This window comes from Crinia signifera, chromosome 1 (assembly GCF_055691185.1).
Source record: "Crinia signifera chromosome 1, ASM5569118v1, whole genome shotgun sequence".
Taxonomy (NCBI): Eukaryota; Metazoa; Chordata; class Amphibia; order Anura; family Myobatrachidae; genus Crinia; species Crinia signifera.
The window spans coordinates 292,665,559-292,693,358 of NC_139217.1; the positions used below are offsets into that span (position 1 = coordinate 292,665,559).

General features: G+C 44.8%; 1 protein-coding gene across 1 annotated transcript in view; it reads right to left on the bottom strand.

Moving 5' to 3' along the window:
* The window catches only part of LURAP1L (leucine rich adaptor protein 1 like), a 65,079-nt gene extending 41,308 nt beyond the window's left edge, over positions 1 to 23,771 (bottom strand). The window contains exon 1 of the mRNA XM_083185938.1: positions 23,069 to 23,771. Within this exon, the coding sequence (XP_083042064.1) occupies positions 23,069 to 23,290 (222 nt within the window). The 5' untranslated portion in view covers positions 23,291 to 23,771. The remainder of the gene's footprint in view (positions 1 to 23,068) is intronic.
* Between the last annotated feature and the right edge of the window lie 4,029 nt (positions 23,772 to 27,800).

Sequence of the window (27,800 nt, forward strand, 5' to 3'; positions counted from 1 at the left end):
ATAGATAGTGAGAGATAGAGAGAGATAGTGACAGAGAGTGATAGAGAGTGTATATTTTGTGTCTGCTACCCCCGCCTTTTGTGCTGATCACTATATCTGAGGTGATCAGCAACTTTTTGGGGGCGCAGAGGTTTTTTTTTTTTATATATACCTGTCAGTTGCTGCCAGTTGCACTGTCAGTTGCACCAAAGGTTGTGCACCTGCTGCCCCTCACTGGTAATCAGTGTCGCATCACTGATCACCTTTTTTTTTTTTGTGGGTGCTGTGTGGTCTTTTTTAAATTTTTTTTTTACACACACTGTGATTTTGTGGGTGTCCTGTGGCCACTGTGCGCTGATCAGTGACGTACATCACTGATCAGCTTTTTCGGCACAGGGTTGATCTATTTTTTTTTTTTTTTGATCAAATTCCTGTTGCCTTTGAGCGCTGTTCAGTGACGGACGTTACTGACCAACATCTGTGCTCAATTTTTGGCGCAGGACCTTTTTTTTTTTTTTTTTAACCCCTTCAATTTTTTTTTTTTTTAACCCCTTCAATTTTTTTTTTTTAACCCCTTCAATTTTTTTTTTTTTGTATAAAGTATTTTTTTTTTCTGCACTACATACACACTACACACTACATACCCCCCGGGTTGAAATAAAGTTTGTACCCCCCCCTACACTATACACGTGTTGAAACATTTCACTACCAGTAACACAAAAATAAAAATGGCATCCCAAATGTCATCCCAAATGTCATCCCAAATGTCATCCCAGTCATCCAGAAGAATGTATTCAGTGGAGGAGGCATATGCCATGCTTGCCTCTGACTCTGACACAGCCAGTGAGGCAAGCGGGGAATTTGAAGGATTCGTCTTAAGCTCCTCTTCCTCCTCTGGTGATGAGGGACCCCCTCAAAGACGCCCCCGTAGATCAGCTGAGACCCCCCCCCCAATAATTGATCTAGTATGGACCCCACCACCAGACAATTTTGAGCCCCAGGTTCCTGAGTTTTTGGCCATGCCAGGAATCCAATTTGATTCCACAGGTCTCAGAGAAATTGACTTTTTCAAATTATTTTTCTCTGATGATTTTATAAATTTAATGGTGGACCAAACTAATTTATATGCCCAGCAGTTTATTGCTCAAAACCCCACGTCATCATTTGCTAGGTGGACCCCTGTAGATGCAGTAGAGATGATGACGTTTTGGGGTCTGGTGCTTCATATGGGCATAGTAAAAAAGCCACAAATTAGGCAATATTGGAGTACAGATGTTCTGTACAGCACCCCATTTTACCGTATGGCCATGACTCGGACTCGTTTTGAGGCAATCCATAAATTTATACATTACACCGATAATGCACAGTGCCCACCCAGAGATGATCCCACCTTTGACAGGCTATTCAAAGTCAGGCCGGTCATTGATCATTTCAGTGCCAAATTTGCAGAGCTATACATCCCTGATAAATGTATTAGTATCGACGAGTCCCTTATACATTTTAAAGGAAGGGTTAAATTCCGCCAGTACCTTCCCAGTAAGAGGGCAAGGTATGGCATAAAAATGTATAAGCTGTGTGAAAGCACCACAGGGTACACCCACAAGTTTAGGGTATATGAAGGGAAGGATTCAAGAATTGAACCGCCAGAATGCCCCCCCTCCCTCGTAGGTGTTAGTGGAAAAATTGTCTGGGATTTAGTGCACCCCTTCCTGGATAAAGGTTATCACCTCTATGTGGATAACTTTTACACCAGCATCCCCCTGTTTAAAACCCTTGGTTCAAGAGGTACAGCAGCTTGCGGTACTGTGCGCAAGAACCAAAGAGGCCTCCCCAAAACGCACATTGCCCAAGTACTAAGAAGGGGTGAAAGCAGGGGAATATGCACCGAAAATATGTTGTTGGTCAAATATAAGGACAAGAGGGATGTCCTTATACTGACAACAATTCATGGAGACAGTACCACCTCCATCCCTGTACGAGGTACCAGTACCCACACCTCAAAACCAAATTGTATCCTAGATTACAATAAGTACATGGGCGGAGTGGATCTTTCAGATCAGGTACTGAAGCCGTACAGTGCCCTGCGGAAAACAAATATCTGGTACAAGAAGCTGGCCGTGTATATCATCCAGATGGCACTGTATAACGCTTACGTGCTATTCCGTTCTACCGGCCAGAGGGGGACATTTATGCACTTTCCAGAGGAAGTCATAAAGGGCCTAGTATTTGGGAACCAGCAGGCAGAGGGCCCCAGTACTTCTAGTACTGGCCCCCGTATTGTACCAGGGCAGCATTTTCCCAACGAAATCCCCTCCACTGCAAGAAAGGGCAGGACACAAAAAAGGTGCAAAGTTTGCTATAAAAAGGGAATAAGAAAGGAAACTATTTTCCACTGTGAAACTTGCCCCGACAAACCCGGCCTATGTATAAAGGAGTGTTTCAAAATATACCACACATCTATGGATTATTAGGTTCATCATTTCACCGTGCTTCGGGGGTCTTGCTAATGCCACATAGCACCCACCATTCATTCCACCAGAATCTGAGCTGCATAATCCAAAAATCACTCCTTCCCTTCTGAGTCCTGCCATGCACCCAACTGGTATTTTTTGGTCACATGTGAGGCATTGCCGTACTCGGGAGAAATTGGGGCACAGACTTTGGGGTGCTTTGTCTCCTTCATTCCTTGTGAAAATGAAAAATTTTGAGCCAGAACTGCATGTTTGTGTAAAAAAATGTAATTTTTCATTTTCACTGCCCAGTTGTACCACAATTGGTGAAACCCCTGGGGGTTTTAAATGTACACTATACCCCTAGATGAATTCCCTGAGGGGTGTAGTTTGCAAAATGGGGTCACTTGTGGGGGGGTTCCACTGTATTGGTAATGCAACATAGCACCCACCATTCATTCCACCAAAATCTATGCTCCAAAATCCAAAAATAACTCCTTCCCTTCTGAGTCCTGCCATGCGCCCAACTGGTATTTTTTGGTCACATGTGAGGCATTGCCGTACTCGGGAGAAATTGGGGCACAGACTTTGGGGTGCTTTGTCTCCTTCATTCCTTGTGAAAATGAAAAATTTTGAGCCAGAACTGCATGTTTGTGTAAAAAAATGTAATTTTTCATTTTCACTGCCCAGTTGTACCACAATTGGTGAAACCCCTGGGGGTTTTAAATGTACACTATACCCCTAGATGAATTCCCTGAGGGGTGTAGTTTGCAAAATGGGGTCACTTGTGGGGGGGTTCCACTGTATTGGTAATGCAACATAGCACCCACCATTCATTCCACCAAAATCTGTGCTCCAAAATCCAAAAATAACTCCTTCCCTTCTGAGTCCTGCCATGCGCCCAACTGGTATTTTTTGGTCACATGTGAGGCATTGCCGTACTCGGGAGAAATTGGGGCACAGACTTTGGGGTGCTTTGTCTCCTTCATTCCTTGTGAAAATGAAAAATTTTGAGCCAGAACTGCATTTTTGTGTAAAAAAATGTAATTTTTCATTTTCACAGCCCAGTTGTACCACAATTGGTGAAACCCCTGGGGGTTTGAAATGTACACTATACCCCTAGATGAATTCCCTGAGGGGTGTACTTTGCAAAATGGGGTGACTTGTGGGGGGTTCCACTGTATTGGTGCTTTGGGAGTCTTGCTAATGCAACATAGCACCCACCATTCATTCCACCAAAATCTGTGCTGCAAAATCCAAAAATCACTCCTTCCCTTCTGAGTCCTGCCATGCGCCCAACTGGTATTTTTTGGTCACATGTAAGGCATTGCCGTACTCGGGAGAAATTGGGGCACAGACTTTGGGGTGCTTTGTCTCCTTCATTCCTTGTGAAAATGAAAAATTTTGAGCCAGAACTGCATTTTTGTGTAAAAAAATGTAATTTTTCATTTTCACAGCCCAGTTGTACCACAATTGGTGAAACCCCTGGGGGTTTGAAATGTACACTATACCCCTAGATGAATTCCCTGAGGGGTGTACTTTGCAAAATGGGGTGACTTGTGGGGGGTTCCACTGTATTGGTGCTTTGGGAGTCTTGCTAATGCAACATAGCACCCACTATTCATTCCACCAAAATCTGTGCTGCAAAATCCAAAAATCACTCCTTCCCTTCTGAGTCCTGCCATGCGCCCAACTGGTATTTTTTGGTCACATGTGAGGCATTGCCGTACTCGGGAGAAATTGGGGCACAGACTTTGGGGTGCTTTGTCTCCTTCATTCCTTGTGAAAATGAAAAATTTTGAGCCAGAACTGCATTTTTGTGTAAAAAAATGTAATTTTTCATTTTCACAGCCCAGTTGTACCACAATTGGTGAAACCCCTGGGGGTTTGAAATGTACACTATACCCCTAGATGAATTCCCTGAGGGGTGTACTTTGCTAAATGGGGTGACTTGTGGGGTGGTTCCACTGTATTGGTGCAACATAGCACCCACCATTCATTCCACCAAAATCTGTGCTGCAAAATCCAAAAAACACTCCTTCCCTTCTGAGTCCTGCCATGCGCCCAACTGGTATTTTTTGGTCACATGTGAGGCATTGCCGTACTCGGGAGAAATTGGGGCACAGACTTTGGGGTGCTTTCTCTCCTTCATTCCTTGTGAAAATGAAAAATTTTGAGCCAGAACTGCATGTTTGTGTAAAAAAATGTAATTTTTCATTTTCACAGCCCAGTTGTACCAAAATTGGTGAAACCCCTGGGGGTTTGAAATGTACACTATACCCCTAGATGAATTCCCTGAGGGGTGTACTTTGCTAAATGGGGTGACTTGTGGGGGGGTTCCACTGTATTGGTGCTTTGGGAGTCTTGCTAATGCAACATAGCACCCACCATTCATTCCACCAGAATCTGAGCTGCAAAATCCAAAAATCACTCCTTCCCTTCTGAGTCCTGCCATGCGCCCAACTGGTATTTTTTGGTCACATGTGAGGCATTGCCGTACTCGGGAGAAATTGGGGCACAGACTTTGGGGTGCTTTGTCTCCTTCAATCCTTGTGAAAATGAAAAATTTTGAGCCAGAACTGCATTTTTGTGTAAAAAAATGTAATTTTTCATTTTCACAGCCCAGTTGTACCACAATTGGTGAAACCCCTGGGGGTTTGAAATGTACACTATACCCCTAGATGAATTCCCTGAGGGGTGTACTTTGCAAAATGGGGTGACTTGTGGGGGGGTTCCACTGTATTGGTGCTTTGGAAATCTTGCTAATGCCACATAGCACCCACCATTCATTCCACCAAAATCTGTGCTGCAAAATCCAAAAATCACTCCTTCCCTTCTGAGTCCTGCCATGCGCCCAACTGGTATTTTTTGGTCACATGTGAGGCATTGCCGTACTCGGGAGAAATTGGGGCACAGACTTTGGGGTGCTTTGTCTCCTTCATTCCTTGTGAAAATGAAAAATCTTGAGCCAGAAGTGCATGTTTGTGTAAAAAAATGTAATTTTTCATTTTCACAGCCCAGTTGTACCAAAATTGGTGAAACCCCTGTCGGTTTGAAATGTACACTATACCCCTAGATGAATTCCCTGAGGGGTGTACTTTGCTAAATGGGGTGACTTGTGGGGGGGTTCCACTGTATTGGTGCTTTGGGAGTCTTGCTAATGCAACATAGCACCCACCATTCATTCCACCAGAATCTGAGCTGCAAAATCCAAAAATCACTCCTTCCCTTCTGAGTCCTGCCATGCGCCCAACTGGTATTTTTTGGTCACATGTGAGGCATTGCCGTACTCGGGAGAAATTGGGGCACAGACTTTGGGGTGCTTTGTCTCCTTCATTCCTTGTGAAAATGAAAAATTTTGAGCCAGAACTGCATTTTTGTGTAAAAAAATGTAATTTTTCATTTTCACTGCCCAGTTGTATCAAAATTGGTGAAACCCCTGGGGGTTTGAAATGTACACTATACCCCTAGATGAATTCCCTGAGGGGTGTACTTTGCTAAATGGGGTGACTTGTGGGGGGGTTCCACTGTATTGGTGCAACATAGCACCCACCATTCATTCCACCAAAATCTGTGCTGCAAAATCCAAAAAACACTCCTTCCCTTCTGAGTCCTGCCATGCACCCAACTGGTATTTTTTGGTCACATGTGAGGCATTGCCGTACTCGGGAGAAATTGGGGCACAGATTTTGGGGTGCTCTTTCTCCTTCATACCTTGTGAAAATGAAAAATTTTGAGCCAGAACTGCATGTTTGTGTAAAAAAATGTAATTTTCCATTTTCACATCCCAGTTGTACCAAAATTGGTGAAACCCCTGGGGGTTTGAAATGTACACTATACCCCTAGATGAATTCCCTGAGGGGTGTAGATTGCAAAATGGGGTGACTTGTGGGGGAGGTTCCTAACTTTTAGCACTTATGGTGCCTAGAAACCTACATGGTGCCTAAAAAAAAATCTCATAAAAAGGAGGCTCCAAAATCAAGTAGGTGCTCCTTCTATTATGAAGCCTGTGGTTTGGTCAACGTGCACACTAGGGCCACATATAGGATATTTATGAAAACAAAAGAATTGGGGGAATCAATTTTTAGTCACATTTCTCTAGTAAAATCTACTGTATTCGTTAGAAAAATGTATTAAAATTGAAACTCTGCAAAAAAAAAGAAATTTTGAAATTTCACCTACACTTTGTTTTAATTCCTGTGAAACACCTAAAGGGTTAACAAACTTCCAAAATGCTGTTTTGAATACTGTGAGGGGTGCAGTTTTTGAAATGGCATCATTTATGGGGGTGTCTCACATACAAGTCCCTCAAAGTCACATCAGAACTGAACTGATCCCTAAAAAAATCAGTGTTTGAAATTTTCTTGAAAATTTGAGAATTTGCTATTCATATTGTAAGCCTCCTAGTGTCCAAAAAAATTAAAAGGAAGTTGAAATAATGATGGAAACATAAAGTAGACATATGGTCTATGTTAGTTATTAACTATTTTGAGTGGTATGATTATTTGTCTCACAAGCAGAAAATTTAACATTTTGCAAATTGCTAAATTTTCCATTTTTTCACGATATTTTGGTATTTTTCACAAAAAAACACAGACTGTATCGACCCAAATTTACCACTAACTTGAAGTACAATGTGTCACGAGAAAACAATCTCAAAATCACTGGGATAAGTAAAAGCAAAAAAAAGTTATCCCCACTTAAGTGAGACATGTCAGATTTGAAAAAAAGGGCTCTGTCATGAAGGCACAAACTGGCTCTGTCATGAAGGGGTTAATAGTCATTGAAAATGCTTCTAAAATGCCACCCCACCCTACTGCTGTAAAACATTCCTTCAATGCTGCCACTTGTGTTGTGTACATACTGTAGCAATGAAAAGGCATAGGATATTTCTCACAAGCATCCTACAACTGAAGCAATTGTCACGATTTAGAGAAAAGTTTAAATTGCAATAGTTTGGTGGCATAATAATAATAATAATAATAATAATAATAATAATAATAATAATAATAATAATAATAATATCTTTATTTGTCATCAAATGCCCACATAAAATATGAACAATTAACAAAATGTAGGTGTAAAACAGTACAGCATAGACAAAAACAGAATACAGAACCATGCTTCATTACAACCAATACTCCCATTTATTATTAAAAGTAGGAATTGCCTCTGGAAAGAAACTCTCTGTAAAATGTCTAGTCCTGCACAAATCGAGCGATATCTCCTATTCGATGGTAATAAGGAGAATAATTCTCCACTAGGGTGCAAAGGATCCCTCAAACTGCTCTTCACTTTTGGGAGGAGCCGATTTTCATATATATGTTGGATGCTTGCTAGAGCAACCCCAATTATTCTATTTGCCATCGATACCACTTTCTGAAGAGAACTAAGCAAAAAAGAAGAGAATTTAAAGTCCCATGGTGCAACCAGAGCCTTCTTTATAACAATGTTCATGCTCCATGAAAGATCTTTTCACATGTTTATGCCCAAAAATTTAAAAGACTCAACTTCTTTGCCATTCAGAACTAGTGGACAATATGTGTCTTGCTGACACCCCCTCAAGTCCACAATCATTTCCTTTGTTTTATCGGTACTTGTTTCCTAGCACGGCCACAACGATCATAATCGCGGGCATCGGGGGTAAAATCGGGGCCATCGCGGGCATCACATGCACTAAAAAATCGGGTGCGATGGGCCAGACGCGATGCCCGCGATTTCCCCATAGAGAACAATGTTAAATGCCTCAATTTACCCACGATGACCCCGATTTCCCATAGGAAACAATGTGAAATGGATCAATTTACCCAAATTATCATAGGGAACAATGGTAAATGGGCCAAAAACACCCCTGAACATTAAAATGTCCCCCCAAAAGTACTAGACGCCACCCCGCGATCAACGTGAACCCGAAGCGTTGCGAGCGCAGCGAGCCCGCGAGGGGCGGCGGTACGCGTCCTCTGACCTTTTCATACCCCCACTATCCACGTCGGCGTGGAGTTGAGAATAGAATAGTGTGGCAAGCGCAGCGAGCCACCGAGCCCGAAGCGTGGCGAGCGCAGCGAGCCCCGCAAGGGGACGCGGATACCTTCACAGTTATACGCGTCCCCTCGCGGGCTTCCCAGGTGTCCATGGCGACGCGGACACCTGTGAAGCCCGCGAAGGGACGAGTATAACTGTGAAGGTATCCGCGTCCCCTTGCGGGGCTTGCTGCGCTCGCCACGCTTCGGGCTCGGTGGCTCGCTGCGCTTGCCACACTATTCTATTCTCAACTCCACGCCGACGTGGATAGTGGGGGTATGAAAAGGTCAGAGGACGCGTACCGCCGCCGCTCGCCACGCTTCGGGCTCGGTGGCTCGCTGCGCTCACCACACTATTCTATTCTCAACTCCACGCCGACGTGGATAGTGGGGGTATGAAAAGGTCGGAGGACGCGTACCGCCGCCGCTCGCCACGCTTCGGGTTCACGTTGATCGCGGGTTGGCGTAAACTACTTTTGGGGGTACATTTCACTGGTCAGGGGGGTTTTTTGGGGTTTCTGGCCCATTTACCATTCTTCCCTATGATGATTTGGGTAAATTGACCCATTTAACATTGTTTCCTATGGGAAATCGCGGTCATCTCGGGTAAAGTTACCCATTTAACATTGTTCCCTATGGGGAAATCGGGGCCATCGCGTGTGGACCATTTAAGCATTTTTAGCCGCACAAATCGAGTGATATCTCCTATTCGATGGTAATAAGGAGAATAATTCTCCACTAGGGTGCAAAGGATCCCTCAAACTGCTCTTCACTTTTGGGAGGAGCCGATTTTCATATATATGTTGGATGCTTGCTAGAGCAACCCCAATTATTCTATTTGCCATCGATACCACTTTCTGAAGAGAACTAAGCAAAAAAGAAGAGAATTTAAAGTCCCATGGTGCAACCAGAGCCTTCTTTATAACAATGTTCATGCTCCATGAAAGATCTTTTCACATGTTTATGCCCAAAAATTTAAAAGACTCAACTGACTCAACTTCTTTGCCATTCAGAACTAGTGGACAATATGTGTCTTGCTGACACCCCTCAAGTCCACAATCATTTCCTTTGTTTTATCGGTACTTGTTTCCTAGCACGGCCACAACGATCATAATCGCGGGCATCGGGGGTAAAATCGGGGCCATCGCGGGCATCGCATGCACTAAAAAATCGGGTGCGATGGGCCAGACGCGATGCCCGCGATTTCCCGAAAGAGAACAATGTTAAATGCCTCAATTTACCCACGATGACCCCGATTTCCCATAGGAAACAATGTGAAATGGATCAATTTACCCAAATTATCATAGGGAACAATGGTAAATAAGCCAAAAACACCCCTGAACATTAAAATGTCCCCCCAAAAGTACTAGACGCCACCCCGCGATCAACGTGAACCCGAAGCGTGGCGAGCGCAGCGAGCCCACGAGGGGCGGCGGTACGCGTCCTCTGACCTTTTCATACCCCCACTATCCACGTCGGCGTGGAGTTGAGAATAGAATAGTGTGGCAAGCGCAGCGAGCCACCGAGCCCGAAGCGTGGCGAGCGCAGCGAGCCCCGCAAGGGGACGCGGATACCTTCACAGTTATACGCGTCCCCTCGCGGGCTTCCCAGGTGTCCATGGCGACGCGGACACCTGTGAAGCCCGCGAAGGGACGCGTTTACCTGTGAAGGTATCCGCGTCCCCTCGCGGGGCTCGCTGCGCTCGCCACGCTTCGGGCTCGGTGGCTCGCTGCGCTCACCACACTATTCTATTCTCAACTCCACGCCGACGTGGATAGTGGGGGTATGAAAAGGTCGGGTTCACGTTGATCGCGGGGTGGCGTAAACTACTTTTGGGGGTACATTTCACTGCTCAGGGGGGTTTTTTGGGGTTTCTGGCCCATTTACCATTCTTCTCTATGATGATTTGGGTAAATTGACCCATTTAACATTGTTTCCTATGGGAAATCGCGGTCATCTCGGGTAAAGTTACCCATTTAATATTGTTCCCTATGGGGAAATCGGGGCCATCGCGTGTGGACCATTTAAGCATTTTTAGCCGCACACGACGCGACCGACCCGATTTTCACTGTTTTCAATGCATTTCAATGGAAAAATCGGGGGCATTGCGTCGGTCGCGTCGCAGGCCACTAAAAATTACCCCTGATGGCCGCGATTGTGGCCGTGCTAGGAAACAAGTACCGTTTTATCCATATTTAAGACTAGACAATTGTCCCTACTCCAGGACTCCAATTTGGACACTTCCAACCTGTACTCTGTTTCGTTACTACTGTAACAATATCATCTGCAAATTTGATAATTTGAACAGATTCAGAGCTCAAAGAGCAATCATAAGTAAACAGTGAGTACAACAGAGGGCTCAAAATGGGTACCCCTGTGCTGACCGTCACTTCACCAGATACTTGAACTTTTATTCTGACAACCTGCGGCCTATCTGACAAAAAGTCCATCTACAGATACACTCAGTCAACATAAGTTAGAACGTTTGCTAACTAACGATGATGGAATTACCATGGTAAAGGTTGAACTGTAGTCTACATATAAAATTTGAGAAAAAGAACCCTTTGATTCTAGGTGAGCAAGAACTTGTGTTGTAAAATGAGTGGTGCATCATCTGTAGATCTGTTTTCCTTGTAGGCAAACTGGAAAGGGTCAAAACCAAGTGGGATACATTTCTTCATGTGCCCTAATACCAATCTTTCAAATACCTGCACACTCATTTAGAACTTTCCCAAGAATCCCATTAGGGCCGGGGGCCTTCCCTAACTTGGTCCTAACAAAGCACTGTCTGACAGACTCCTCTTCTAATTCTGGGGGCTCAGAAGGGACTGAGACACAGTTAGTCTATCAAAGCGGGCATAGAAAGTATTTAAAGTGTCTCCTAAAGAGGAATCACATTCGTGGTGCAGGGAATGTGAAAAGTCTGTGATACTGTATTTTGGATACCTTTCCATAATTATTATGAGTTTTTTATATAGTACTCTTATGTTGCCGGGGGACCCCCTTTTAATGGGGGTTCTGATCCCCCGCAGACCCCGTACGCACTTTGCCAATGATGACTCTGTGCCAGGACCCCTTGTCACTCTACACACATCGTTTATTGTGTACCCAGCTGTAGGTTTAGGAGGACTTACTTTTTCTAATATTTTTATTGTGTAACTATTTTGACACTGTGTTGTGAGATTCTACCCAACTGGTTAGAGAAGTATATATGCATCGTCATACATCTAGGTTGACATGTAATAGGATGCAATTTTTTTACTTTTGTGAATTTCGGTCCCAAAACGGCCAGAAGAGGGGATCCCACACTTTTTTTTGGAAGCCACACTTTTTTTTTGGAAGCGGGACCATTTGTCTTCAGCTGGGGTAGCCAACCCTAGTCCTCGAGAGCTACCAACAGTGCATGTTTTGCAGGTCTCCTCACAGAATCACAAGTGAGCTAATTAGCTCCATATGTGTATCATTTAAAATGTGTCAGTGATTAATGAGTGCAGCTGTGCAGCAGCTAGGTTGTCTGGAAAATGTGAACTGTTGGTAGCTCTCGAGGGCTAGGGTTGGCTACCACTGGTCTACAGCAATGAGATAGACAGCCATTAGGTCGACACCATTAGTTCGACAAGCCAATAGGTCGACATGCCAAAAGGTCAACACTGCCATTAGGTCAACAGTGTCTAGGTCGACAGTCAAAAGGTCGACATGGGTTTTTTCACTGTTTTTTACCCAAATGTCAACACAGTCGACATGGGCACAGTTTGAAGTGAACCGCAGCCCCTCGCATCACTCGCTATGCTTCGGGCACAGTGCCTCGCTGCGCTCGGCAGACTATTTTATTCTCACACCTCGCCCTAGAGGATGGTAGGGCATGAAATACCGCCTGTCGGCACATGTCGGCTAAAAAAACTGTGAAAAACCCCATGTCGACCTAGACACTGTCGACCTAATTGCATGTCGACCTTTTGGCATGTCGACCTATTGGCTTGTCGAACTAATAGTGTCGACCTAATGGCTGTCTATCTTTTTGTTGTAGACAAATAGTCCGGATACCCTTTTTTTTTAAATTATGACCAAAAAACGCACATTAACATGCGTAGAAAATCGCACATGTGTAAATATTTGCATATTTCGATTACCAAAAATTGCCAGAAATGGTATGCGAATTCCATTTCTACCCCTCCGCATTCTATTACATTTGCGATTTTTGGGCAAAAAAATGCGTTTTTCAAACATGCAAGTTTGTGCGATTTTAGAACCTTACCAAAAATTGCATCCTATTACATGTCATCCCTAGTCTCCCCCTAATATACCATGCACTGCAAGATTTCTGGCATGAGTGTGATGCCAAAGCGGCTATGAGCGTCTATTTTCCAAAATGTTTTTTAGTTGCAAAGCAATGTGCCTAGGATGCAGGAGGAGACTGTGCTGATTATTTGATATACTGTATGCCAATTTTATGTTGTTTGTGACATAGGGCCTGATTCAGACCTAGGCAATTCCCTGATGCCGCCCACTGACCGCGCTAGCCCTCCCATTACTGTGCGAACGCCTCGCCGAGTGTGATACTCACCGAAGGAGATCACACAGGGAGTCTGCACTTTGGGCCTTATTCAGATCTAATCGCAGTACAAATTTGTTTGGAAAATGGGCAAAATCATGTGCACTGCAGGTGGGGCAGATGTAGCATGTATAAAGAGAGTTAGATTTGGGTGAGTTATTTTGTTTCTGTGCAGGGTAAATACTGGCTGCTTTATTTTTACACTGCAATTTAGATTTCAGTTTCAGCACACCCCACCCAGCACACCCCACCCCACCCACCCCACCTGGTTGCACATGATTTTGCCCATTTTCCAAACAAATTTGTACTGAGCTCAGATTGAATAAGGACCTTTATGTAAAACATCCATTTGAAGTGCTGGAGGGACATTCGCGTCCAGCGAGGGGGAGGGTAGATGTTAGTGCGGGTGGCATCTAGGTGGATCGCAAAGCAGTGAAATTCACTGCTTTGCGAGTCAACCAGAATGACCTGCTAGGTCTCAGAAAGGCTGCAGGCTTCAAAGAAGTGACAATCTGTAGATGATTGGGGACATGAAGATGAGCAGCCTTAGGAACGCATATTGTGTCAGTCACATTTTCTGATCAGGCGGCATTGTTTTTGCCATTGTTAACCTGAGGGTACTCAGATGTCCGATGGCCACCCAATCTTTGGATGCAGAAATGAACACAAGACGCCTCCTGCACCTTTATCTTATTTTTTAGCCACTGCCTCTTTGCCTACTGCATACTGTACATTTCTGAATCAGGCGCACTGCCGGTACATTTAAATTATAATAAGTCTGGCTCAAATTATTATTATTTTTAATTATTTATATTTATATTTTTCCGTGAAGTTCTTGGGGCACATGCCTGAACATTATTTCCCACTGCAGTGTAATATATACATAGGGTTACCACCTAGTCCCTTTAATTCCGGACACATGTTAATTACACAGGTTGTGTGGCAGTTTAAAATCAGGTGAAGTGGAGTCTTGAAGTCAGCCAGCCACAGAACCTGTGTAATTAATATGTGTCCGGAATTAAAGGGACTAGGTGGTAACCCTATATATACAGGTAACAGGAACACTTCATGAGGACAAAAGGACTGATTTCACAGTTATTATTTCCTGCTCTGTTATTTCCAATATATTTATATTTAAACTTTTCCATTATTTGTATTTTTATTAACAACATGTGGTAATGTGATAATGAATGTACACTGCGAAAATACAGTCATGGAAACACTGAGTAATATGATTCTACAAACTATAAAGCCAGTACATTCCTCCTTGCCTATAGGATGACATAACACAAGGCGATAGGGAGATTGGCTGTGCAGCACATGAGATGCTACCTCTCAGTCCCGACTGTTGTAGGAGCGCTATAAGACATTTATCGGCTAACACTCCCACATCACCACTGCATACACACCTATACAATCAGTGCTCATTAATCCAATATCATACATTTTATTTAGGTGTGTACCCAGCTGTAAACAATGCAACTATAAAGCTATAGGCATTTTGTTTGATTTGTCAGGGTAATACTTTAACAATTGTGTCAGGTATGTATTCTTTTATTACAGTTCATTTCTATAGAGACACTGTTTTACACAGTTGTATTTAAATCATTCATATCATATAATTTCCTGCATTACTGGAACGTTCAGTCTAAAGCAGGGTTGCCTACTTTTGAAAAATCATTTCAGGGAGAAAAGTAAAAGGTAGGGGGCGGGCCTTGCGTCACCAGGGGGCGGACCTTGCGTCGCCAGGGGGCGGACCTTGCGTCGCCAGGGGGCGGACCTTGCGTCGCCAGGGGGCGGGCCTTGCGTCGCCAGGGGGCGGGCCTTGCGTCGCCAGGGGGCGAGCCTTGCGTCGCCAGGGGGCGGGCCTTGCGTCGCCAGGGGGCGGGCCTTGCAATATTTTGTTAAGCATGCAGCCAAATATTTTTGTAGCACAGTGGATGGGCAGAAGCCTGGCAGATTGGACAGGGCTGGGGCAGCGAGAAGCTGTACAGCACTTGCAGAATATGCCATCAATCTGCATGAATGAAATCAAGTGCTGTACAGCTTCTCGCTGCCCCAGCCCTGTCCAATCTGCCAGTTTTATGCCCATCCACTAAAATGATTTTAGTGGATGGGTAGAAGCCTGGCAGATTGGACAGGGCTGGGGCAGCGTGCTGTACAGCACTTGATTACATTTTTCTGTAGCACAGTATCAGATGGGTGGTAGCCTGGCAGATTGATGGCCGGGGCAGCAAGAGGCTGGACGGGTCATCACATGTTGCACTTGCACTGTGCACTTGGAAGGTGATGACCACTGAGGCAATGAATGAGGTAGGACAGGTGTAGGGGGAGGAGGGGGCCTTAGCAGTAAAATATGGAGAGAGAACAGGTCACAGATCATACTTATTGCTCGGACCAGTAACCTGTCTCCCGCAGCAGACGTTTTCTCCTGCAGCCATCGCTCCTCTGTCCTCTCTGCGGCTCTGTGTGGCTCAGCCGCGTCTCTCCCTGGATGGCTACTGCGCATGTGCAAGATAACAGCGATGACGGCGCCAACGTGATGACGCTGCGTCATTGCGTTGGCGGCGTCATTGTGGTTATCTCGCGCATGCGCAGTAGACATTGTGGCAGGGGGACGCGATGCTCCGGGAGAAAGGGGGCTCTACCCGGGAGTCCGTGAGATTACCCACAATTCCGGGAGTCTCACGGACATTCCGGGAGAGTCGGCAACACTGGTCTAAAGGTACATTTACCACTGTGATAATGCACTCCTGCTGCACCTAAGCCAATTTACCATTGTATGAAGCAGAAAATTCTACAGTGCTTACATTTGGCGGGGGAGGGGGGGTACCACTATACCCCTGTCCGAAGAGGAAATAGCTGTCAGCCTAGTCTGCCACCTGCACAGCCACCGCTGTGCCACTGTGCATGGGTAAATCCCTGGCTTCTATGGACTGCTCCAACAGTTTGTGAAGACAGGGAGTGGCTCCCTACAGGAAGCCAGCTCTCTATGTATCGCAACCCAGACTGGAGGTCAATCAAGAAAAAATCCATAAGAACAGCGTCCTAGGACGGTATTCTTCTCCTGGCGCCAATTACACTTATAATCATATAATTTTATTTGGTTTGGATATAATTGATTTTCAATTGATATATGGCTTACAATATTGGAAATATATAAACCGTGCGTGTTACTGGCTATCCCTGCTGCATATGATCCTGAGTATCCCCACCGATTGGTGAAAACCAAACCTTCCAGATTTGACTGTCAATTTGGACTTCCAATAGGAACTCAGGGGTAGATTTATTAAGCTTGGTGAAGTGATAAAGTGTTTGGTTTTTAACACCAGCCAATCAGCTCCTAACTGTCATTTTTAAACCAAGCCTGTAAATTCACAGTTAGGAACTGATTGGCCGGTGATAAAAACCAGACACTTTATCACTTCACCAAGCTTAATAAATCTGCCCCTCTTTCCCAGTCACACTAAAGCCAATGCTGGCTCATTGGCTCCATCTGGCAAATTGACGGTTACGGTAGAGTGGGTCGACAATGTCTAGGTCCAAAGTCAATAGGTTGACCACTAATAATTTATAGTGACTACGTTGATGCCTGAAAATGGTCAACATAAGCTTAAGGTCGATATGGACATGGTCGACACTCAAAAGGTTGACACGCGTTGTTCGCGTTTTTTGGTGTCTATGTCAACATAAACACTGTATATGTGTACTGCGTCCCCTCGCATGGCTCGCTGCGCTTGCCATGCTTCAGGCATGGTTCCTTGCCCAATGGGATAGTAAGTTGTGAACCAAGTCAGTCTGCACCTCAAAAATTTGAAAAACCTGCATCGACCTTTTGAGTGTCGAGGATATCCATGTCGACCTTAAGCGTGTGTCTAACTTCTGTCAATGCCAACCTATGGTATGTCGACCATTTCCAAGTGTTAACCTAGCCACTGTCGACCATTAATGGTCAAACTAGTGACCTAGTGACTGTCGACCTAGATATTGTTAATCCAGGAACAACATACCCACTGACACTGAGTTTGGTGGTGGTATTTTACCTGGGGTTCTGCAGTCCTGCAACCTATAGATAAAATCCGCCATTATCATGTAGCTGAATAAATAAAACATATTTAACATACTTTATTGTCGAACAAACACTGGTGTTAAGCTTTTTTCCTGCTTCCCCACCACTCTATACATAATGAGAAGCAGTTATTGGCGGCTATGGTTAAGTAAATCAGCATTGAAGATCATAATATCTAGGTCTTATAATGCCTAAATAAATGACTATGGAGCAACCTGTTTTAGCACTTGTAGGCATAACTTATGGATAGCCATTTGGAACAAAGCAAGAAGCTACAGTATATGTACAGGGATTTACAGTGCCTTTTATGTTAATACCCTTCCCCCCCCCCCCCCCCTTAGTACCATAGGAGAATCTGGGGGGTGGTCCGGGTGTGCACCGGACCACCCATTAGCTTTCCAACGAGCCCAGCCCCGTGTCTCTAGCCCCCTGGCAACTGGAGATACTGCCAGGCAAAGCTGGAACGTTTTCCCTATAGGATAACATGGGACCCGCTAATTCCGACCCCCACCCAGTTCAACGGCTGCCAGTTCCCCCTTTGGCATCACTGAAGCTCGAGGTTGATCTCAGTCGAACCCAAATCGCTGGGCCTTCAATCTAATACCAGGCTGGATCCATATGGGTTAATTGGTTCCAGGAATATTGAGGTTTCTCTGGAACCAAAGAGCCCAGTTTCACAGGACCAAAATCATTTGAAGCCAACTCAAAAGTTCTTCAATATGATACTGGTCTCATGTAAATGGGTCAGTTGGTTCCGAACCTATAGCTGGTTGGTTAAAGGGGGTAGGGAGAGGGGAGTGGTTGTCTCTCCCCCTCACACCAGAAAATGCTAGGCTGTTGTATAAGGGGTCAGCCTGGGAATGTCCCTGCATGATCCTGGGACCATATTCCCGGATAAATCCCTGCATTTTCTGTTGTGAAAGGGGTATTATTTCAAACAGCCGTGACCTGCAGTGCTCTGAATACAGCTGGGCAGCCCCCTGCTCTCTGCCCAGCTGTCAATGACTGTCACCCCTGCAGCTTCCGCTCCAATTCTCCCCGATTTCACCTCAGCCCGCCCCCCTTTAATCATGTGGTGCCGGTACCCGGCGTGCTCCCCCGATGTCACGCACAACAACAGCGCGCACAATATTTCAAATGTCCACTCGGCTAGAGGGGACACCAGGAGGGGAGTGGGAGCGTGCTCTGCGCTGTGCTCTGCTCCTCTCCCCATAGAAGCAGCTGCACCGCTCTCCATCTCTCCCTGCAGCAGCAGCGAAGGCTCATATAAAAATTTACAGTAAGTGGCACTTTTGGGGGCATTGCTTAAGGGACGCTACAAGTGGCGGTATGTGGGGGCATTACGCATAATGTGTGGCTTAATGTGTAAGGGGCATTATAGTGTGCAGCATCATGTGTAAGGGGCATTATGTGTGCAGCATCATGTGTAAGTGATATTATGTGTGCAGCATCATGTGTAATGGGTACTATGGTGTGCGGCATCATGTGTAATGGGTACTTTGGTGTGCGGCATCATGTGTAATGGGTACTATGGTGTGCGGCATCATGTGTAATGGGTACTATGGTGCCATCAAGCAAGAACCCCCTAGCAATGAGCACGTAGGTAAGCAGCACTTATGTGGCAAATATGTAATGGGCATTACGGTTTGTTATATAGTATGTAATGGGCATCATGATGTGTGGCACAATGTGTAATGGGCATTATGGTGTGTGGCTTTATGTGTAATGGGTATTACAGAGTTTGCTAAAATGTGTAATAGGCATTACTGTGTATGGTCTAAAGTGTAATACCACACCCCTTTTTGTGATGCCATGCCTCCTTCCCATGAGGGCATGCCCCCTTTTTTGCTGTGCGGCTTTTTCCTGCGCAAAGGTCCCCCTTCTATTATGTCTAGATCTGGGACCATCCATTACCATAATTCTAGATTCGCCTATGCTTAGTACATGTACCCCTAACTTCACTACCAAACACACATTAGGGTACCAAACACTTCATTATGGTACTTGCTGGCTATGGTGCAAAATAATGATGGTTGGCGATTTGCACATGTGTAAGACCCATACTGTGCAGTACGGGTTCTGCATCATTGGTAGCAGAACAGCTGCAGACATCAAGTGACTGACATTTTGCAATCGGGGTTGGTGGGAGTGGGTGGTGATGGCCTTGGAGGACTGCTGAGGCCAGGATCTCCATCTCCAGATTTCCTGGCCTCTAGTTAAGAGCAGTGTTGGCGTCGTAAGTGATCCAAAGCTGCATCCTAGGATTCAGCACTGGTTTACAAATGCATGCCATCTACTTATACCACATGCCTTCTGCCGCATCATTTAAACATTGCTGCTGCTTACAAACACAATCCAACCACATCTGAATCAAGCCCTCTATGCAGCTCAATACAACAGAGGTGGTGCACACTACAGCACAACAGTTGTTTGCACATATCTCTAAGGGGGAAGACGTGGTGAGTTTACATCAGAACCTTGCAGATCTCTATGGGGTAAGAGCAAAGATTAGTAGATTTTTCCTTCCATATTATTGTACTATTGTGTAATAGCATGCAAGGTTCTGTTGAAACATCAATGCTAATTACATCTTCCTCTCCACCTGTTTAACCCTTTAAGAGCCAAGTGAATTTGACAAAATAGGTGTGAAAATTGGCAAGAAATGTTTATTATTCATCATAATGACCTGTAATGTTTACCTTATATAGGAAATATAATCTTTTTTACACAACATTTTTTTGGTCAACACATGTTTTTTGTGTGTAAATTTGTAGATTACATTACATGAATGCCAAATTAGTCCCAATCAGATCAATGTGGATTGGTAAAGTATGTTGAACTTTTCATGTGTCCACTACTGCTACGTTAACCATTGGCATGTTGACCATACGGTATCGACATTGTCGGCCTATCTCCCAGATAACTCTCTCATTGCTGGGCTAGCAATTTTTGTCAAAAAGAAAAATTAAAACAGCTTATATTTAGTGGGCCTTCAACCTGTATTTGTATTTTGGGTACTTCTGTAGTTTCACGGCGCCAGCATGGCGCCGTGCTACTTCCGGGTTCTACGCTCGCCACGAAATATGTCAAAAAAAGTAACTTAACTCCATGCCAACATGGATAGTTCATACCCCCACTATCCATGTTGGCATGGAGTTGATTTTAAATAGCGTAGCGAGCCACCGAGCCCGCAGTGTGGGCTATCGAAGCGAGCCCCGCAAGGGGACTCAGACTGGCGCCGTGAAACTACAGAAGTACCATATTTTGCTTTCTCCAAGTATGCTTTGAAGAAGTGTGGGTACTTATGTAGTATCTGGGCGCCCGATTTTAAAATCGGGTCGGAAAAATCGCATCGAAACGCAATCCGATTCTCCATAGGATTCAATGTTAACATAGTCCTGTTCATTTCCCCACTATCCAAGTGGGCATAGAGTTGGTTTTATAAAGCATGGCGAGCGCAGCGAGTCACCGAGCCCGAAGCGTGGCGAGTGGCCGCGGATTACTTAAAATGTTTTCCGTGTCCGCTCGCCACGCTTCGGGCTCGGTGGCTCGCTGCGCTCGCCGCGCTATATAAAATCAACTCTATGCCCACTTGGATAGTGGGGAAATGAACAGGACCTTGTTAACATTGAATCCTATGCAAAATCGCATCGAATCGCATCGCATGCGATATAGCATGCGATATCGGATGCGATATAGCATGCGATATCGGATGCGATTCGATGCGATTTTGCCGAAAATCGCATCAAATCGCATCTGATTGTATGCCTTAAGGTAAGGCATACAATCACAAAATCGGGCGCCCAGATACTACATACACTAAGTACCGAAGTGTGTTATATAAAGTAGCTAAAACACCATATACTTTTAGTACTGATGCCAAGTGGCCATATAAAGTAATCAATAGATGATATTGCTTATGCAACAAGTGTCCCCAAAAAATTGAAAGTTCTCTTTCTATGATGTGTCTTTAATAACTCAATATTAAAGTGAATCAATTCTGCACAAGACTTAAGCCCCATACACATTAGGCTTGCTGAGCGATATTGTTGACAATATCGCCTAGTGTGTACACTCCCTGTCATTAACGATGCACACTCCCGCTTTTCGTTAACAACCCCCTCCCTGACGAGCGAGGTCATCGTTAATCAAGGCCATGCTGCAGCTGCAGAATGGCCTTCGCTCCAACCACCACTCCCCTGCCATTGCTCCCCTGCCACCACTCCCCTGCCATCGCTCCCCTGCCACCACTCCCCTGCCATCGCTCACCTCAATGTAGGCATCTGCAAATGTGTATGCACTTGCCGATGCTTGTCCCCCTGCCAGGTCCCCGATGCCACCAATATCGGCGGCTTCGGTCATGGGATAGTATGTATGGGCCTTTATGTGCAGCTTTACCTCAACTTTTACACTTCTCCATTGGTAGGAGCAATTGTAATGCCATTACAATAGTTCTCCACTAGAGGGAACAGGTGATGTTTACATACCTTTTATATACAGTAGGTAACTATTATACTTTGAATTTATCACATAGTGTCAGATATAACTTTTTTATGAAGCAGCACATCCAAGATAGATGTATTCAACATTATTTCCAGGATCAGCTATATGAAGCTTTGAGTTGGCAAGAGAGAGAGCGCGATGGTCCTAAATGTGTGGCATTTGTATAGTCTCATTGTGCTTAAGTGGGTTTCCTCCAGGTACTCCAGTCCTCCCACAATCCACTATGCTGGTAAAAGCTCAATATGCTCCTAACAAAAATGAACCCTTGTGTGTATGGGGCCCATGTACTATTGAATAATTGGGGGGAATTTACTAAAGGAAATTTGTAAAAATATAGGTTTATTTGTATCCAGAAATACACTTATTTTTGACATTTACTATCCCGAAAATACGGCAATTCGTATTCGTATTGATGTGTTATCAATAGGAATACGAATTGCCGTATTTTCGGGATTGTAAATGTCAAAAATAAGTGTGTTTCTGGGTACAAATACACCTATTTTTTACAAATTTCCTTTAGTAAATTTCCCCCACAGCCTCTAATTTCACAAAAACAGATGTTTTCTGGTGTTTTCGGGGGTTAGAGGCAAATATGAAGTAACTCCCGAATGTAACACGGAAGGACCACAGCAGAAATCTATGATCAGGTCAGCTTGTGCCATTCCAAGATGGCAATAACCCATTGTAGTGTATGGCCTACAGACCGACACGGGTCAGCCGGGGGGCAGTGTCAACCACCCATGCGCAATCCCCTGGCACCCAGCGAAGCAGATGGCAAGGAGATACATCCAGCTGATAGGATCGTATCTTGCAATGCGATCCTGGACTGTAGATCCCGCCCAGATCACATTGTATATGCGATCTTATGGTAAATGGGCCCATAGGTGAGGTAGAGAATATACATTGTAAGCTTTACTGTGGTATGTACTGATAAGAATGTTCAAGTAGTCTCTGCAAAATACTATTTGGCATGTGAGTGTGCCACAAAAATAACTGCTAATAAATAATATATAATTTTGTTTTTTCAACATAATCTAAACGGTAGCTAAACCCTATAATAGCTTAGGCAAGGAACTAGCTTAGGCAAACTTTGGTTGTTCTGTTAGGTGGTATGCTGGGACTTGTAGTCATATACTGTAGCAGCTGAACAGCCACCTGTTTCCTGCCACACTGGTGCAGTGTAGAAAACGCTTCTGTTGTGAGAGACACATGTTACTGTCATACTTGCTAAATACACTTATGTTCCAGAGCAAGGGACACCTGTTACTGGATTTGCAACTGTTTCAATTTTACAGCAGTCATCCAAACACAAAAGACAACACTGATAGCAAAAGAATAATCAACATAAAGTTCATTGTAAACAAAACCCATGGTATGTATATTGTATTTGTATATGGAACTCTGATGGGTTACTGAATTCCCTGGCAAGCAGTCAGTACCCTCATAACTGCCACTAGTATTAAAGTACCTGCCAGCTGCCACTAGTAATACTTACCATATCTTGTTTGAGAAGTTGTATTTTAGTTTCCAGCCTATCCAATGTGCTGGATTGGGGGAGACTATCCCGGGTCTCTGTGAAGTCTGAGTACCCGTCTGTGGCATCCTTCTTCCAGTCACCGTGCTCCTCCCGGAGGGATCTGGCCAGGCTCTCAGGCACCTTGCGCCCCAACTTGATCTCTATGTCTCTGAGGTCCAGCAGCGTGGAGGAATCAGCCATTCTCCTATGCCAGGTCAGAGAGGGAGGAGATAATGCTTCTCCCGGAGCTATCGCACAGGACTTGTCGCTAGTCTAGGCTACACATATAGAATATAACTGTGCAATCGACCAGATGTCACAGTGATTCACAGTATGTAGACAAATCTCAGGCAGAGAGATCATCAGACAAGTAGGTCATTGCTTCTTGGATGACAAGTCAAGACTTCTTCTTCATATGGGTGTGTGCGGTTACTGTACTATGAAATTACGTACCAGTAATTATTATTCCTTTATACACCCATATTCCTCCCCTCCAGCGCTTTCTCTGCTTGCTGTGGTTATCCTGACTTAGTACACACAGGTTTACTATCCTGATCAAAGAAACTGTAATGCACAAGGTTATTCTGACATGGCAAGTACAGCTCTGTCCTGTAGGGCGGCCGCACTGTCACCCAGCACTCCAGCAGCAGCCTGTGTGTCATCCAGATCATTGTGTTCTCAGATCTGCTGCTGCTGAAACTTTAAACCTCAGTGGCAGGAGAACCGGGTCTGACACTGCCCTTTTACCGTATATCTCCAAAGAGAAAGGAATAACAGACCCTATTTCCCCCTCGTTAGCGTGTGTTATGTTGCCAGCTGCGATTGCTTTAGGTTACAGGAGTTTTCGCCTACTACTAATCCTGTACAAACACATAACTCAGTGCAAGGAGGAGAGTTTCGTGCTCTGGATCCAGAAAACCTGCTTCTCTTCATATGATGTAATTGTTATACGTTTAGGTAAGCTAGTGTTATATGCTCTACCAACTACATTTTTTTATGAACTTCCATAGTATTTAAGCCACGTATACAAGCTTTACTAGCCAACACTTAATTTAAAAATGAGTCCAGTTTATTGCTGTGATGGGCACGAATACTTATATAGCATTTATTTTTATTGCAAAAATATGAAAGTGGGTAAAATAATCTTTACTTTTTTTTTACAGTACTCACAATATTGGCCGTCATAGATCCCTAGGGGCCAATCCAATTCAGCGCAAAGGGTAAAGTGTGCCGTTGCAGCAGTATTTAAATGCCAGCAGCGTTCCCTAAATTGACCCCTTACATCATATTACAGTATGTCCCAACAGTAACGCTCCTCAAACCTTATTTCTGCCACAGTAATGCCCCTTGCACCATATAATGCCCCCACAGTAATGTCCCCTGAACCATATTCCTGTCCTCTCAGTAATGCTCTTTGCACCATATTATGTCCCCACAGTAATGCCCCTTGCACCATATAATGCCCCCACAGTAATGTCCCCTGAACCATATTCCTGTCCTCTCAGTAATGCTCTTTGCACCATATTATGTACCCACAGTAATGCCCTTAGCACCATTTTAAGTCTACCGCAGTAATGGCCTAGGCCCAGACACCATATTATACTTCACACCATTATACATCTACTTACTAATTATGCCACATTGCCACAGTATCTGCTCATTGTCAGAGGGTTCTCCTGTTACAGTACCAGCTCTATGTCAGTGGGTTCTCCAGCCTCCACAGATCCTGGCACTTTGGAGGCCTGCTTGCCTCCTTCTCTAAACCGCTTTTAAATGGCCTCTTCTAGCAGCTTTAAAAACTCTCTTCTGACTGAGGTGATGGTCATTTTTTTTTTTTGGGGGGGGGGGGGGGGGGGCATTCTGAATACTATTCCATATGGAGTACCATTTACAGCACTGCCCATGGCCGCAGGTGCCTCGTGCAATTACATGACTTGACCGATCCCAGAAACAGCCCTGGTACAAGTCTATTTTCTGAACCCTGGTATTTCCCTAGTGTGTGTTGTGTTACATTGTAGGGCTGCCAGTACACATTATAACGCAGTAACCTCAATTCACATTATGATATAGTATTCCCAGTCCATATTATCTTAAATTACAGTGCCAATAATTCATATTATGTCACACTATAGTGCCTCTAATTCATATTGTGCCACATTTCACTGACCCAGTCTTGCAAAGATACAAAATACAGAAAAAGTAAGGGGTCATGAGGCGGAAGAAAGGGAATGGGGACACAGTGACCCAGTTCTGTTTTCATAACATTATAATGCCTTCCAGATCATTTTATACCACATTGAACTGGGCAGGTGAAGGGGCATAATTTGAAATATTGTATATCTCAAGGCAGAACCTAACAAACGGCCGGGGAACGCCAGCATTTGCCGGGGCACTCCCATTAAATTCAGGCGTTCTGCCCCGAATGCCTGGTGCCTGTCAATCACCTTGCGTATAGCCAACAAAGACGAGCCTTCACATGGTCTGTATGCAGGGGGACTCCGCGCATACGCACTGTGGACTGCGCATATGTGTGGTCTTTCGATTATCAGACAGACTGAAAATGGACAGCCATACGAATGGGTCTGAATTGGGCCCTATGTGAAGGCAGCGCACACATGACTGCAGAGGAGAAAGAAAAAGTGTGGTTGTGAACTTGGGTACTAATTCAGAGATGCAATGTTGGTCAAAAAGAAGATTAATTCCCAAAGTGAATGACAGTCAGGATTATTTGTGGGTGGCTATAGGGAGTGGCAGCAATTATGCGGCGAGACCATAGTGCTCCTCAGAAGTTCTGTAATCAACTGATCTGTGAGCAATATAGAATTCATGGGTTTTACAAATCCAGAAAGCATTTATATATTGTTGCACAGTTATTATTTCCAGGCATCTGAGACACTAGTGCAGGCACAGAAACTAATACTAATGATGGCATCTATATTCATAATTGCATAATTGCACCACAGCTAATGCCCCTCAGATGTGGTGAGATTACTCTTAATAAATTGTAACAGGTCTAGCACACAACACATTATTTTGGAATCTTACTAATTAGTTATTATAATACATGTATTGGTTCCTTCTGTAAATAGGTGTGAAACATCATCCTTGACACACGTGGTAAATGACAAGGTCATCATATTTTATAAATATTCCCCATACTATCATAAGATAATAAAGCAAAAAGGACCATTGGTTTATTTTTCAGTATAATTATTCATAATCCTAAAGAAAATAAGGTACTTGTGTACTATCACGGCTCCCACGATGGGCATCGTACAGGGAAAAATCGCATCGAATCGCGTAAATCATGTAAAATGCACCCCAAATGTAATTTTTCACACTGTACCACCCCCACTATCAACGCCGAGCCTGAAGCGTGGCGAGCGCAGTGAGCCCCGCGAGGGGACACGGATACCTGTGAAGCCCGTGAGGGGACACGGATACCTGTGAAGGTATCCGCGTCCCCTCGCAGGGCTCGCTGCGCTCGCCACGCTTCGGGCTCGGTGGCTCGCTGCGCTCACCACACTTTCTATTCTCAACTCCACGCCGACATGGAAAGTGGGGGTATGAAAAGGTCGTAGGACGCGTACCGCCGCCCCTCGCGGGCTCGCTGTGCTCGCCACGCTTCGGGTTGGCGTTGATAGTGGGGGGTGGTACAGTGTGAAAAATGACATTTGGGGTGCATTTTACATGATTTCAACTCATGTCCATAATTTCTGTGAAAAATGACATCGCATTGCATCAGATCGCATGCGATCTCATGCGATCGCATGCGATTTTATAAAAAAAATGCATAAAAACACGGGAAAATCGCATTGCATTGCATGCCATCACATGCCACTACATATGGCATGCGATGGCATGCGATGGGAGCCGTGAAAGTACACAAGTACCGAAAATAAATTAAAAGTAGTAACATTTGGAATCAAGGTCCCATCCACGCCCCCCCCCCCCCCCCCAATGCGCTGACCTGACTGTCTCCTCCTTGAGGGGGCATCCCGAAAGTTGGCTTAAATAACTATCTTGCCTTGTCCTTGCGGCTTCAAGTATTTCCTGTATTCTCAGTGCATTAACTATTACTGTGGATCTTCCCTGGGCCTTGCTGGGATCCCTGGCTAATACAAACTTGCCTAACTTCCTGAAATGGTCAGGAGGCTCCCGTTAATCAGGTTCTCTTCCTGGAACCCCAGAAAGGTGGGTAAGTCACTTGCAATCCTTGCAATCCCCTGCAACATCCCTAAATGGGAAGGTTTGAGGGGTCCAGATTACAGGGATCATGCTGAATTGCGTCATTGTGGCCCTGACCACTCTGTAAAATGCCTGTAATATCAACATTGTGCAGTGCGGGCTTGGTCACAGTGATGTGAGTGTGAGTGTACAGCCTAATAAGATAGGCCCCACCCCTATCTGTGTCAAGTCCCCAGTGTCAGGAATGGGGGGGGGGATGCTATGTTCCTGGCTGTGCCCATAATGGATTGGTGTTAGAGTCTGAATAAATGAACTTTGGATGTTTGATGTATCGGGTATATAGTAGGTGCCATCCTCATCTAGCCAGGCCTTTGCGCACCATTCACCGAGGCCCACCAGTGAATGTGGCGCGCATGTGTCGGAGATTCTTGCGCTCCCCATTCTCAGCAATGGACTACTGAGCGTGTTAGGTGCTCATGCGTCCATGCCCACCAGCCGCCAGAACTGTTTTGCTAGTGCACCC